This window comes from Brugia malayi (genome assembly GCF_000002995.4).
Source record: "Brugia malayi strain FR3 genome assembly, contig: Bm_v4_Chr4_scaffold_001, whole genome shotgun sequence".
Lineage (NCBI taxonomy): Eukaryota > Metazoa > Nematoda > Chromadorea > Rhabditida > Onchocercidae > Brugia > Brugia malayi.
This window is the reverse complement of record NW_025062478.1, coordinates 10,222,388-10,232,946: the sequence shown is the minus strand read 5'-3', so window position 1 is coordinate 10,232,946 and position 10,559 is coordinate 10,222,388. Positions and strand designations below refer to the sequence as shown.

Sequence of the window (10,559 nt, the reverse complement as noted above, 5' to 3'; positions counted from 1 at the left end):
ATGTATATACTATAGTAAACGAACTTTGTTGGCTTCTAGAAGATTAGCTATAGATGGATACGGAATGAAATGAATAGAACCGGGTGGCAAATCAATAGTTCGATCTGATAATATATCAGTCATTTCAGGAATTATTACCTGTTCCTGCTGATCATTAGTCACTTCGACAATTACCCGTTCAGCAGACATATCAAGTGCTGTAGTTGGAAGACGTTGTAGCGCTGGTGGTATTCGTTCCAGAAAATTCGCTTCCAATAAATGACGTTTGATAAGCTCATAACTGTAATTTTAGCAATATCAATAATATCTTTAAATTTTCAAAAATTCAAAAGCAATAAGCTATCTCTATTCATTTAATATTTGATAAGTGTGACGATTAATTGGAACAAAGATTTCTCTTGGTGAATAATCTAGCACAAAAATACTTAATCTGACTTAATCGTTTTGATCAAAACATCTCTTATAACTAAAACATTCACTAGAATATCATTATGCAACATTGTATGAATTATCACCTAATAGTAAAGGAAAAATAAGAAAAAAAAAAAAAGAAACAAAATGAAATGTAATGAAAATGGCACAATTTTACTAATCCTATGATAAAAAGAATAGTAAATTATACCGCTCAGCAAAAACCCTTTCAGCTGAACTAAGCAAACGTGGCGTATTTGTCTTTTCTCTTTCATTATCTTCATTCTGTAATACTTCAACATCCTTTTCAATCTGGAAGATAGCAAAAATCCTAATATTTTTTATTTAGCAATGCAATGGGATAAATTTTTTTAAAAAAAAGAAAATTTTCAATTATATACTTCTCTTATTAGCTAAAATCCTACAAACAGAATTCTGCTATGTGACATTATTTTTCACATTTAATTTACCCCTTAGTACTTTATTTCCAATGAAAGGAAATTAACGTCACCTGTATATTCACATTACAATTTACATAAACTCAGCATTTCAGTTAATAAAATACAGTAAAAATCCTAAATTAACATTCATTGATTATTGAGTCTTCGTACAGCCAAATTATAAATCTTTCGATTTCTTCAAATTTCTCAGTTTTAAGAAACTGTAACCTTTTTTAATCGTGCTCTAATATACTCATTAATTATGTAAGCTAAGCGTTGTACTTCCATCTTATGCAGAATAATTTTCAATGAAGTATGATCCTTGCATTTGCTAAAATTCTCTTCCATGGATTCTAGTTGATCAATCATTAAATCAACAACAGTTTCACTGAAAAAGAAGAAATCTCTACACAATTTATGTAGAATAAATTTTTTTCATTCATAATTCTTTTTGTTAACACAAATCAATTACTTTAATTATTGAGTTTAATAAATTATAAATAATGAACTGATGAAATACTTTTTTTTTTCATGCATGATATGACATTTTGTGACATATCTATAACTTACATATGTGGCAATAATCGCGGTGCACAAATTTCATTTTGCCATGCAATTGTAATTTCTTTGACAAGTTGTGATGGTGTAATCGATTCATCATCGTTATCATTCATAGTTTCAATTTCATCCATTGTATCAGCTATTTGAATCTCTGATGATAATGATGATAATCTTAGCTCGTCCACCGCTGGCACCGTAATATTACAGTCATTCTCTTCATCCATTGAAAACCGTTCACTCAGTTTTTTGATTTATTCAAAATAGATTCCATAATTTTGGAATTCAAGAATCTGAATGCAGGAAGATCGTTTGTGAATTTTCATGAGTAAATTATTTACAATAAATTCTCAAAAAGATCACTTCAAAAAAAAAGAAAAAAAAAAACTCGCAAATCCAAATACACCTTTGGTTAACTGCACTAAGGAATTCAGCCGAAAACATATATGTTTTGATAAAATATCCTTGTTCATATTAATGAAATATCATTTCTTAATAACTACTCAATCGTCTAGCTAAATCCACTTCACTTCTAGCTTATTCCAATCTTGCTATTCTCGCCAGTAAAATCCTTGCAATAAGTTAGTAGAACAAACAAGCAAACAAACAAAAGTTGAAAAGCTGTAGATGAACTGCGAAAACCAAAGCAATCCACGTCAAATCCAGTCTTAATGGATCAAAAACCAAAACAAGGATTTCAACTTGTCGTAAGATCGGAACAGCAATACCATCCACATTGTAACGCATAAATTAATACGTTGAAAAAATATGGCACAAATTGAGAAAAACATTTTATTTTTGACAAATACATACAAACTGAAAGAAATCTTTGCAAAATGAATAATGTTTAAAATAATTTTAAAGTTATAACTTAAAAAAGCTCAGATCCGAGGTTTCGCTGTCTTCTTTCCTCCGTAGCATACAATGACTCATAACATCAATCAAGATGACAAACTTAGCATTCACTCAAATTATATATGAATAATCAAAAATTTTTCAGCTAATAAATAATTTATAATTATTTGAGAATTTCTCACCGGTGGTCTTCTACACTTATTAATTTTCAGATTGTCTTGGCAGTGGAGTAAAACTGCTACAAAACTGCTTAGCGAGTCAAGCACCTACCTGTCAATAATATCCTACAACAATCAACAGATAAACATAATAAATTCCAAAGCAACAACTGAAGTTAAAAATAATATCAAATAACGGCAATGAGTTAGGACATAATGTGAATTGGAAAATCAAACAGAGTGATATTACTTTCTTTTGAAAAGTCGGACAAAATCCTTATCATATTAAAACCGGATTCATTAACATAATTCATCCGACCGTCCAATATATACTCACTAATAATAATAGTAACAATAATAATAATGTATTTTAAACATTATAGTGGGCTATCCAGAATAGTTTCAAATTACAATTGAACCTATCATCTGATAAAGCTTGATAAACAAAATTTCTAATTTGAGTTTGATATCTGGTTTGATTTATATGGAAACAATAACGCACTACAAAACATCTCTTATCAAAATCATACAAATTTAATGACCATTTTATGAATAAAACCAAATTTCAAAACACCCATTTATTATTGATTCGATGGCGTTCCCTGGTGCATAGGTGGCGTAGCAGCATCCGAAGACTCTACTGGCTGAGGCACTGAAGTTGGCGGAGGTGCTTGTTGTCCTTGCGGATGCGCATAACCACCGGGTGGTGCATACTACAAATTAAAAATATGATAAAACTTTGAAAAATCAGAAGTCCTCATCAATTAATATTAACAGTGCAACACTATTTTTGCGGAATGACTCATTATTGTATTAATCCTTATCATGAATTTTACCTGTGGGCCTTGTGGTGGATAGCCTTGAGGATAACCATAACTTTGACCTGGTGGAGGAGCTGCCGCTGATGTCGGTGGAAAACTTGGCCGCACTGGTTGACCATAGGCCTGAAATTTAAGACTCCATTACATTCCTATCTATCTCATGTAATAGTATAATAATCAAATCAAGATTATACAACATAGTGATTATCCAATTATTTTAAAATCATTTACGATATGCAAACGTATTCTTCACAGACAAAAATGTCATCAAAAACCATTTAAATAATTTGGAAAGCTTTTTTTGAAAAATCTACCTGCATTGGCTGTTGATAAGACGGTCGCTGTGCATATTGTTGCGGATAAGGCGGTCGAGTTCCAGGCTGCCCATAGTATCCTTGTGATGGCGCATTTTGATAACCTAAAACGTTTTATCAAAACAAGTAAATGGAGGAATAAATCAAGATAAAAATGCCTGAAGTTGAGCATTTATGCCCATACGCATAAATCAAAATTGATTAAAACTAAGTTAAACTAAACTGAACAAACCTTGTGGTGGATACTGCTGTGGGGAAGTGTTCTGCGCATATTGTGCATACTGCTGCTGCGGCTGATAACCACCTTGAGGAGGATAAGGTTGCTGCTGAAGTTGTGGTTGTTGCTGAGGTGCTTGCTGATATTGTTGCTGAGGTGGCGGTGCCTGCTGTTGCTGCTGCTGCTGTGGTGGTGGTGGCAAATGCTGCTGCGGCTGTACAGTCATGACTTGAGGTACATTCATAGTACCAGTTGTAGAGGTTGGTTGCTGAGGTGGCGGCTGTATAGTTTGGGTAGGTTGTTGCGGTTGCTGGATTTGTGGATGTTGTTGGGCTTGTGAGTGCTGCTGCTGCACCTGCGTTGGTATTGCAGCTATATTTGATTGTGATGGTACTGCAGACATGCCTGTTTGCGGTGGTGGTACTACAGTCATGCCTGGCTGTGGTGGTCCAACAGTCATACTTGATTGAGGTGGCGGCACAGCACTTATATTTGTTTGCAGTGATGCAGTCGTAATGTTTGGTTGCGTCACCGCAGAGGAAGCTGGAACAAGTGCCTGCTGTGATACTTGAGGCATAGCAACGGATACTGCAATCGTTGACGTCTCTGAGGTATCCATTTTTTGAACTAAAAAAAAAAAAGAAATAACAGAAGTTAAATTATAATCAAAGTAATGCTTATTAAACCAACATCAGTAGATGAATCAGATAAGATGATCAGTATATACTGTAATAACTTGTATGCAGTGTGTTACATTAAAAAAAAAAGACACTGACTGAAATTAAATTTTTTCTCGATGGTCTTGATATAAATTAATAGTAAAAACAAACCACTATCATGAGTCATTTGCGCCTGCATTGATGCTAGACCTACAGCTGGTGGACAACTGGACGACACAGAGGATGTTGAAACACCTACTGAATGTGCAGGTACTTGTACTTGCTGCTGCGGCTGAGGTGGACCACTAACTTCAAAGCCAGGTGGTAAACTTGGCGGTAGCTGACCTACAATTTTATTGTCTTCATATGTAGTTACTAACAAAGTTGAAAAAAATATATATATATATTTTAAAAAGCTGGAATTATTCTTCGACTGAAATAAGTAACAAGGAGTGCCGCTACATTTGAGCATCTTTGACTAAGAAAAGATTCAAAGTGACTCCACGCTCATTAACATTAGTTACGGCCAGTAGCTTGATGGGCTTTGAAAAACTGAAAATTTACCACCAGCGACAAGCTTTGATTGCGCTTCATGTTTAGCACGTTGTTCAAGATAACGTAACTGATCCATATGAAAAGACTGTCGTTCCAGAATTAGTTGCTGTCGTTGATATTCAAGCTGCAAATGATACACGGTTCCAGATAGATGATTCAAGCAACTTCAAATTAAAATTAGACTCAAGTCAATTTATGTCGAACTCAAAGCAATTCCAAAAGATCTACTTACCGCCTCTCGTTCTTTATCCATTATTGCTTCAAGTTCATCAAAGTGACGTAGCTTCATTTCCAGCTTTTTCATTTGTGTTTCAACTAACTGGGCAACTAATGATTTGATGCGTCTTTCTTCTATCGCAGCTAGATGCTAAAAATCAGCAATACTGAAAACTATATAAAATATTGTATTCCCTACATATTAAATGCTTCAGCTTAGCCCAAACAAAGCTTGCAGCCAAGATAGTTCGCTCCTAATACCAGGAGTAGGACTTAGCATGATAGTTATAGCAATCAAAAAGACGGCTGTAGTTAATGTTTGATAAACAAAAAATTAGTAATAATAAAAACTTCTTTTGGTTATTATGGCTTAATGGTGTATTTGTATTACCCCAGAAAATTTCTGTAAAACTTTTATCCTTTTCTAGGGAAATAGTAGATGGATTACTTCCTTATAATACCGTATAACTGGAAAACTTATTTTCCGAAGTTTTTTTTTAAAACTAACCTTGGCTTTCACTGCGGCTGCAGCAAGCGCTGCGGCAGCTGCTGCTTGTACTGTTTCGGAAACTTTACTTTTATTATCTTCTTTCTGTCTATCATTTGATTCGCCTGCATCTTTGTTTCCTTCTGCTGAAGAACAAGTTTTCATTTCTTCAGACTGAGTATCCATGGGTTCTGGTCCTTTATCTTTGTCAGCTAAAACAAAAACAGGAATTCAAAAAATACATAAATCTAATAATCTAAAATTAATCAATTTTTATTCAAAAGCCCAAAAGCGAAAAACGTACTTCTGTCATCAGCAATTCCAGAAACACTCAGGCCTGCACTACCATCAATCTTACCACCAGCTGATGCTGCTTCTACGTTGAGGGCATGCGCTTCGGCAACCAGTGGAGGCACTTCCTCTTTCATCTTTGCAAATTCTTCTGCAAACAAGAGTATTTAGATGTAAATCCTCCAAAATTCTTGAAAAAATAAAGATAAAACATCAGAAGATATAATCAAACTACATCTCTTTCCAAAAAATTTTTCTTAGACTGCAACATAGAATGAAAGTAATATTCAGTAAATACGTATTACGTATTTCGTGGTGAGTACAAGGAAGCAGGAACTAGCAAAATTGATCAAAATGGATGTTGACTTAAGCAAAAAGAAATATTTTAAGCAGCACCTAATGCTGCTTTTGCAGCTTTGGATGCAACTCGAGGATCGACAACAGATGCCAGAAATGCTACCGTTGACATTATTGGATTACCCGCTTGACTGAATGCCATTGGTTGGTATGCTAAAGGACCTGAAATACCTTACATTATATCACTTGATTTCATTAAGTACATTTTATTAATTAACCTGAAAATTTATAATATTAATGATAAAATAACAGAATCGCTGACCTAAAATTTCAGCTTCGGCACCTCCTTCTTCTAGGTACGGATCTTGAATAGGCAACTGCAAGAACCGCATGATGCATTCATCTTGAGTACGGGATCCAACATGATCAGCAACCTAAAAAATTATATATAAAGGACAAAATATTGTTAAAACAAGAGAGATGAAAGAGTTAATATTTTAACAATTCAAATAATTGCAGGAATGAATGAAACTGAAAAGTAGAAATAAGGAAGCTATAATCCTAATTAATAATACCCCTTCCTTTATAAGCTCACAAATTTTATACTTTATTCCAGTCATCCTTGAACATTTCTAAACCTTCCAGCAGTAATAGCGTTTCTTGATCAGTCCAATCTCTGTTCGGAGCAGCTCCTCGCATCTGTAACTCTTTCTTGAAAAAACAATAAATGAAGTCAACATTAAACAAGAATATATAAATTGTAATGAATAAGTAAAAAATCGTTGCTAGTGAGTAACTTTCAAAAAGGTTCCTTTTCTAATAATCTTTATATGATAACAAAGAAGATAAATCTTTTGAAATAAGCATCTGTAATATTTAAATAGTAAAAGATCACCAACCTTCATCGTGGCAAGGTGTTTTGCATACATATCGGTTTTCAAGCCAGCATCACCTAGTTTTTCAATCTTAACCGTCACATTACCCTCGTCTTTTGTACTTTCATCATCCTTTTCCTTATCTTTTTCCTTTTTATCCTTTTCTTTTTTAACTTCATCATTCTGAAAAACGTGGAATTGAAAATTCGAAATCATTTAACAGTAGTCAATACCTGAAGAATTCTATAACGGTAGAATATAACGGTTAAAAGTTCTCTGATCAGCACCCTCAGTGTTCGTACGAATGAAAACGCATTATCAATCATAATCGCTCTGAACAGACCGCGATTTTGTCATCACAGAGTTTTATCAGAGATCGAACCAAGTAATAAATCTTTACGTAACGACTAAACCACCATACCATTTCCAATAACTTCATTTAATAATTACCATTCCATGGAATTCAAAATGACTTTTTATTGTGAACTTTATATTCTAACATATTCACTGCTACAGATGCAAAAAGATATATATGCCTCGAACATGCTGTTAAATAAGATTTCATCATTACAGAAAAGTTTAACATCGAAGATTAAATTATTTGAAAGTGAGTATTGAATATGGGCACTTGAATGAAAATTTTTTTCAATCAGTTTAAAAACAAAAAGTAATGAAAAGACTTTGAAAATGAAGAATAACCTGAGCGAGATTAGGAGTTGGTTGGATAGGCTGAATACCCATGGGTGTATCCGCCAGTACCATAAAATGAGAAGTACATGGAGGTGCTACTGGTGCAGGACGTGCTTCCGAATCAACTTGGTAGTTTATAAGACCCCACTGTTCCAAAAATGAATGTACTCTATAACAGTAAGATGCCTTTTAAATCATAATCAAAAGTCACTAAAAAATTGCGCGTGCTTCAAAATGATGAAAAATTTAATCATTTTGAGAACATTTATCATTGTAGTTATCTTATTAAACCATTATTTTGATAAAATTTCTTTCGTTTATAAACAAAAATTATGGCACAAAACGGAAGGGAAATAAAGAAGAATGACGTATAAGTAGGGAATTAATTTTCAAAGAACGTTTCCTTTCACTCCTAGAACATTACCCTACTTTATAGCGCAAATGCAAAAAAATAAGTATGCAAAATCTCGCCATTCTGATGCCGAAGACAAGAAATGAACACTGAGAGAAAGTTACCTCAGTATAGAACATACATCACCGCCAAGATTTCTTCGGCATGCTGTAGAGGACAAATATTCAAAAGGATTTAAACGATACGTATCAATCATGAAATTACGATATGCCATATACCTATAACAAAATTATATATAAAAATCGAATAACTCTCAGCAACCTCAGTATCTTATTTTCTTTCTTTTAGAGATGTCACAGCTTTAATGATTGGATTTTTTAGTTTTCACTTTAAATAATTAAGTAAAACGTGAGAGATCTTATTTAATTTTTGAATCAAAGATGGTCTTTTAGACATACACTTCAGGTGATTTGCTTTTGTTTCGTCCATTAAAAAATTCAGGTACTCCACGTTTTTCAATCTGATGAATAGCGTTGTAATCAAACCAAGCGGCATATGATGGTATGATAATATAATGCGTCTGTTCGATGACGTTACCATCCTGTAAGTGCATATTTTTAAATTACTATATAACTTTAAAAGCAGCTGCTCAATAATCTATTTTTTCACGCAGAACTGATGAAGACATTGTAAAATCAGGGAATATCTAAACAGAGGCTTTATTATAACCATGTAAAATATGGAAGACTCCAAGTCAGTAGTTATATAGGAAATGAATCTCGACCTTCATGAAAGTAGCTTCAAATCTCATAAATACATATTAACCTCGTATTATCTAGGAATTGTAATGTCATTAATATAACAAAATAAGATTTAGTTTTTCAAATTTCAATGGTCAATGATTGACTACCTCGCCCTCCTTGATACCTTCTTCATCCAAATCCGTCAATTTTTGTGACTTTGGTGCAGAATATTCTACATCTTTCTCTTTTCCTGAAAAAATTTTAAATTCGTGGTAGTGCACTTGAGTTAGTTTGATGAAGCTTGCATGCATGTTATGAGTAATCTAAAAAATTGCATTTGGTCATTCCTGATAGTATTAGCTAAAATATTTTCTTAGATCTGTTAGACACTTGCCACTATCTTAATGCATTACATTCATTAGTTTCAAAATTATGCTCTTAAAAAAACTCACCAAAATGAAGCAATCTAAACACCATATGCAAAAAGATAAAATTAAAAAGAAAAAACAAAAAACAAAAAACGGAACATAGTCATTTATGCTTATAGGTTTAAAAAAAGGTCCTAAAATTCCCTATTTCCTTATAAACAAACAAACAAACAGTAATGAACCTTTTGGTATTGAAACCATCGTGAGTCCGCTTCGACTATCTTCTTCGTCCTGTATCGAAGTGGAATCATCTTCCTCTCGCTTCCGTTTCTGTCCACTAAAACCAATATAAATTTATATATGCCTCTTGAAATTTTTCATTAGAAAATTTTCTGCATGTTAGATCTATGATTAAAGATGATTCGCATTGATTTCTACACTGATTTCCAACTAAGTGATCAATATATGAAATCCCGAATATATGATTCCAGAAAGTAATCAACTGAGAAAAAGTCAAACACAACTAGAAAATGACATCCGAAAGTATAACAACAAGAACAATTTTAATTAGTTGCAAAAACATATTTTCATTACCTCTTTCGGACGGCAACTTTGCTGCTAGACATGCTGTTGAATAAAATATGATGTTACTTCGATAGTCGTCCTAATCTGCAGATCGAATAATAAACATTATATTGGACTAAGAAAGCAAGCCGATGGGAATTGTTCCCATGAGTCAACTGTGATATGATAGCACACATTCTACGATATATGAAACAAAGAGACTTCGCAGTAATAACTCTCTCACATGATCCCTTATTCTCTTATTAATCGCAGCATGCACTTCTAGATAAGCAAGGAGATAAGAGTCTATGATAAGTGGTACTTCATATTCTGAATCAAACAACAAATCATTTAACCAAATAGACAACAATCAAAGTGCTACAATGAAATTAAGCTTACAAAAGTAAGGACCTACCAAACTACACATCTCACGTGACTCAATATACCTATGTAACATATACAAATACCTAGGATACAACCACATGTCACACGTCCGAACAGTTAAGTCATCCGCGAACAACAAATAACGTAACGCAAACAATAAGTACTATCACAATCGATTCACTAAACCACTAGTGTCAAACCGTGAAATTATCATTACATAACCAACGCATTACGCAAATCCTACGTTCTCACTAAAATTATCCTCAAAATATTTTAAAACTTATATTCGTATAAATGAAGGATA

General features: G+C 33.3%; 2 protein-coding genes across 3 annotated transcripts; both read right to left on the bottom strand.

The window, feature by feature from the left end:
• Positions 1-9: 9 nt before the first annotated feature.
• Positions 10-1,636, bottom strand: Bma-sld-5 (Stress-activated protein kinase jnk-1, putative; the record flags this gene model as incomplete). Its single annotated transcript, XM_001895530.2, has 4 exons — positions 10-280; positions 623-723; positions 1,080-1,239; positions 1,422-1,636. 4 exons carry the CDS (start codon positions 1,634-1,636, stop codon positions 10-12), a joined length of 747 nt encoding a protein of 248 aa, XP_001895565.2.
• A 1,367-nt stretch (positions 1,637-3,003) lies between these two features.
• Bma-swsn-1 (guanine nucleotide-binding protein alpha-7 subunit, putative) lies at positions 3,004-9,933 on the bottom strand (the record flags this gene model as incomplete). 2 transcript variants are annotated; one of them, XM_001895529.2, is made up of 19 exons in its annotated part: positions 3,004-3,135; positions 3,259-3,366; positions 3,558-3,661; positions 3,790-4,401; positions 4,605-4,778; positions 4,998-5,112; positions 5,221-5,355; positions 5,713-5,903; positions 5,996-6,133; positions 6,379-6,501; positions 6,602-6,713; positions 6,886-6,978; positions 7,179-7,337; positions 7,854-8,013; positions 8,361-8,474; positions 8,655-8,797; positions 9,107-9,189; positions 9,550-9,644; positions 9,902-9,933. In XM_001895529.2, 19 exons carry the CDS (start codon positions 9,931-9,933, stop codon positions 3,004-3,006), a joined length of 2,823 nt encoding a protein of 940 aa, XP_001895564.1. The 2 variants fall into 2 exon arrangements, with proteins under 2 accessions (XP_001895564.1, XP_042938261.1); XM_043082327.1 differs by having other exon boundaries at positions 7,179-7,292.
• Positions 9,934-10,559: the final 626 nt, after the last annotated feature.